General features: G+C 40.3%; 1 protein-coding gene across 2 annotated transcripts; it reads right to left on the bottom strand.

Annotated features, from left to right (window-relative positions):
- Positions 1 to 1,905: 1,905 nt before the first annotated feature.
- Positions 1,906 to 2,717, bottom strand: LOC118885545 (RAD52 motif-containing protein 1-like). Of its 2 annotated transcripts, none has more exons than XM_036834251.1 (2): positions 2,609 to 2,708; positions 1,906 to 2,228 (listed from the first exon to the last, which is right to left on the bottom strand). In XM_036834251.1, exons 1-2 carry the CDS (start codon positions 2,702 to 2,704, stop codon positions 2,034 to 2,036), a joined length of 291 nt encoding a protein of 96 aa, XP_036690146.1. In that variant the 5' UTR covers positions 2,705 to 2,708; the 3' UTR covers positions 1,906 to 2,033. The 2 variants fall into 2 exon arrangements, 1 of the variants encoding a protein (XP_036690146.1); XR_005017506.1 differs by having other exon boundaries at positions 2,073 to 2,212; positions 2,609 to 2,717.
- Between the last annotated feature and the right edge of the window lie 1,200 nt (positions 2,718 to 3,917).

Below are 3,917 nucleotides of genomic sequence, written 5' to 3' on the forward strand. Positions count from 1 at the left end.
CCCAGGATCCTGGAGGGGCAGGGGAGAGGGAGGCGGGAAGAGGGATGAGTAGGGTTTGAGGTTGTGCACCTGGAAAATGGGAGGTGGGAATGGGGCTCCTGGCTGTGCTTGCGTGTGTGTGTGTTTGTGTAGAGAGAGAGAATGAGGATGAGAGAACCAGGGTAAATTAGGTGTCGTCTATTTCCAAAATGAAAATAGCATTATGGTTTATTTCTGATTTTAAAAGCAAGGCATGCTTGTGGTAACAAATTTAGTCTGTACAGAAAGGAATAAAAAAGAAAGTGAAGACAGCCTATTATCCCCAAATCTAGAGATAACTGTGACCCACGGCTGGACTTTGAGTTCTACATTCCCAGGTGTAGCTACCTTAAACTCACCTTGGTCTTGCCTATTGGTGAGTTGCCATGGAGGCCTCCAGAAAACAGTTAACATGAATAACTCTGATTTTCAAATTTTAAACTCACTTGTCACTTTGGGATAGCCAGGTTGTTGCCACCTGATAACTTCTTTGGGTTTATTTTATCTAAGAAGAATTGTAAAGGTAGCAAAAGAAAATTAGCCCATTAAAAGTCATGTTTTCAAAGATTAAGGAGATGGGAAAAGTTCTGATATGATATTAAGAAAAAAGAGAACATAGAATTATGTATCCAATGTACTCTGAGTCTTGATTAAGATATGTATCTACAGTAGAGAACAAACTAGTGGTTACCAGTGGGGAGAGGTAAGGGGGGAGGGGCAAGATAGGGGTAGGAATTAAGAGGTACAAACTACTATGTATAAAATAAATAAGCTACAAGGATGTATTGTACAACACAGGGAATACAGCCAACATGTGATAATAACTATAATGGAATATAACCTTCAAAAATTGTGAAGTACTATGTTGTACACCTGAAACTTATATAATATTGTACATCCATTATACCTTAATAAAAGGAGATATCTCATTCACAAGAAAAAACAAAAAAAAAACAAAACACTGCAAGTAAAATCAGGGAGCCTGATTCCTCCAGCTCCATTTTTCGTTCTCAAGATTGCTTTGGCTATTTGGGGTCTTTTGTGTTTCCATACAAATTGTGAAATTTTTTGTTCTAGTTCTGTGAAAAATGCCAGTGGTAGTTTGATAGGGATTGCATTGAATCTGTAGATTGCTTTGGGTAGTAGTGTCATTTTCACAATGTTGATTCTTCCAATCCAAGAACATGGTATATCTCTCCATCTATTTGTATCATCTTTAATTTCTTTCATCAGTGTCTTATAGTTTTCTGCATACAGGTCTTTTGTCTCCTTAGGTAGGTTTATTCCTAGATATTTTATTCTTTTTGTTGCAGTGGTAAATGGGAGTGTTTTCTTAATTTCACTTTCAGATTTTTCATCATTGGTGTATAGGAATGTCAGAGATTTCTGTGCATTAATTTTGTATCCTGCTACTTTACCAAATTCATTGATTAGCTCTAGTAGTTTTCTGGTAGCATCTTTAGGATTCTCTATGTATAGTATCATGTCATCTGCAAACAATGACAGCTTTAATTCTTCTTTTCCAATTTGGATTCCTTTTCTTTTTCTTCTCTGATTGCTGTGGCTAAAACTTCCAAAACTATGTTGAATAATAGTGGTGAGAGTGGACAACCTTGTCTTGTTCCTGATCTTAGTGGACATGGTTTCAGTTTTTCACCATTGAGGACGATGTTGGCTGTGGGTTTGTCATATATGGCCTTTATTATGTTGAGGAAATTTCCCTCTATGCCTACTTTCTGCAGGGTTTTTATCATAAATGGGAGTGAATTTTGTCGAACGCTTTCTCTGCATCTATTGAGATGATGATATGGTTTTTCTCCTTCAATTTGTACGCAGAATACTCTATGACATAAATCACAGCAAGATCCTTTTTGACCCACCTCAGTTTTTCCAATTCAAGGGTCATCATGAGGATGCTTTCAATTGTTGTAAGTGACACTTGTGTTGTTCCCATGTCTAAATATTTTAATGCTGGCAATTTAAAAAGATAAGAATCTTCAACTCTTGTCAAAGGATTACGATTGAGAATTCTTCACTGGAGATGTCTGAAAAAGCTGCTTCTGGTCGCATGCCTTTTGGGCTCTGTGGGCATCCCTTGCTGAATAAAACTTGATGATGGCATAGAACCCAGGACCAGCCACTGCTGCGTTTGGGAAGACTCGCACTGAATACAGAAGGCGAAACTGGGAGAAGACTATGAACAGAGAATGCTGTAGGGTGGTCCCATGCTAAGTAAGTGCAGGAAATTTCACTCCCAGGAAGCCAAACCGCCCGTTCCCTTATGCTCCCCCAGCCCTTCGCCGCAGGCAACTGTGGTGAGCCTGCAACTCCAAACACGTCTCATTTCAGGACCAAGTTTCCCTCTGAAATCCTAAGCTTCGAGAAGAATTAGGAGGCAATGCCATCTGTTGGGAACTACCTCTCAAAAATCTGTGGGGGCGAGCTGACTGCTCAGGTCGGCTCTAGAACTAAGATTCCTCTCAGCGGAGACCACAGGCAGATGAGGTGCTGAAGCAGTACCGCGGGGCGCCCAGTTACTGGGGCACGGGGTGGCTTCCTCCACCCCTCCCTCCGCCCCTGCTCGGCTCACTTGCAAGGCCTCGGCCGTGGGTCCAGAGCTCAGCTCCCACACCAGCAATGTTTTGTCACCCACGATGGGAACCACAAAAGGTACCAACGCCACCATCCTACCGTTACCGCGCGTCCCTTTTTTTTTTTATGACTGCTTTTCTTTTAGTCCATCCAAAACATTCCTCCATCCGCTTCCTTGTTCTTTCTCACTGAATAGAACTTTGTTGAAGCCCAAGCCCACTTGTTAATCAGCAGAACTAAATACAAGGAGAGGAACTCTTACTATGTCCCACAGAGTGCATTAGGCTGTTCCTGTTCCAGGTACTAGGGGCAAGGCTGAGTCCTCTCTGGTCCTGGCCAGGTACAGGGATACCTACTGAAGCACCAGGGTCTCCTCCATCAACCTCCACCAAATCCAGGAAGTCTCCTAAAAGACAAGATCCACATCTCTTGGCTCAGGTTTTCCATCCATAGCAATATCAGCAAGCAGGACTCATGAGTCCGAAGACATCCACAAATCCACTTGGACAGACATCCACTTGGAATATTTTTACTGGCTGCAACAAGTCCTGCAGAGAAACAAGAGACAAGGAGATTATCTAATGCGCATTTTCCACTTAAGATTTAATTTTCTTCCCACACTGACTCCTCGAAAACTTCAGTATGGTACTCCTCTTTTGTGTTAGCAATAATGCCAAAACTAGCTCTTTTCTGTTTCCCAATTTATCATGTTTCAGTCTGAAGAGATTTTGTTTGTTTGTATAGTACCTGTAAAACAGAATATATTCCATGCATAGCTATACAACAAAACTCTTAGAATCTACATTTCCCAGAAACCAAATAATTTATCCCTTGTATAATAAAGTAAATTTATCTATGGAACAGTACCACCAATTATGCCCTGTTTATAAGTTTTCTACCTTCTTATTAAAAAAAATCTTTCTCTGTATCCTTCTCTCTTGATCAGCATATCATTATCCTTCATCAAGTATAAGGGTTTTATAGACATCAGTTCTTTGAATTCTTACATCAAACCTATGTACATGATGTTACAAATCCTTACAGCATAGCTACACACACACAAACACACATGCACTCACCCCTAGGGACATTAGCAGAGAAAAGAGTGGGCTAAGAAGTGATTGATAGCTGTAAAGGTGAAAAGTTCTCTGTAAGTCTAAAAGTCTTTTTCTGATTTTTATAAGTGAGGAAATTGAGAATAAGGGAAGTTAAGTAAATAAGTCTTCCAAGATCTGGCTGTAACTAAAAGACAATGCTGGGATTTGAACTTATATTATTCTGATTTTAAATTCAATACTCTTTCCACT

This window comes from Balaenoptera musculus, chromosome 19 (assembly GCF_009873245.2).
Source record: "Balaenoptera musculus isolate JJ_BM4_2016_0621 chromosome 19, mBalMus1.pri.v3, whole genome shotgun sequence".
Classification (NCBI taxonomy): Eukaryota; Metazoa; Chordata; class Mammalia; order Artiodactyla; family Balaenopteridae; genus Balaenoptera; species Balaenoptera musculus.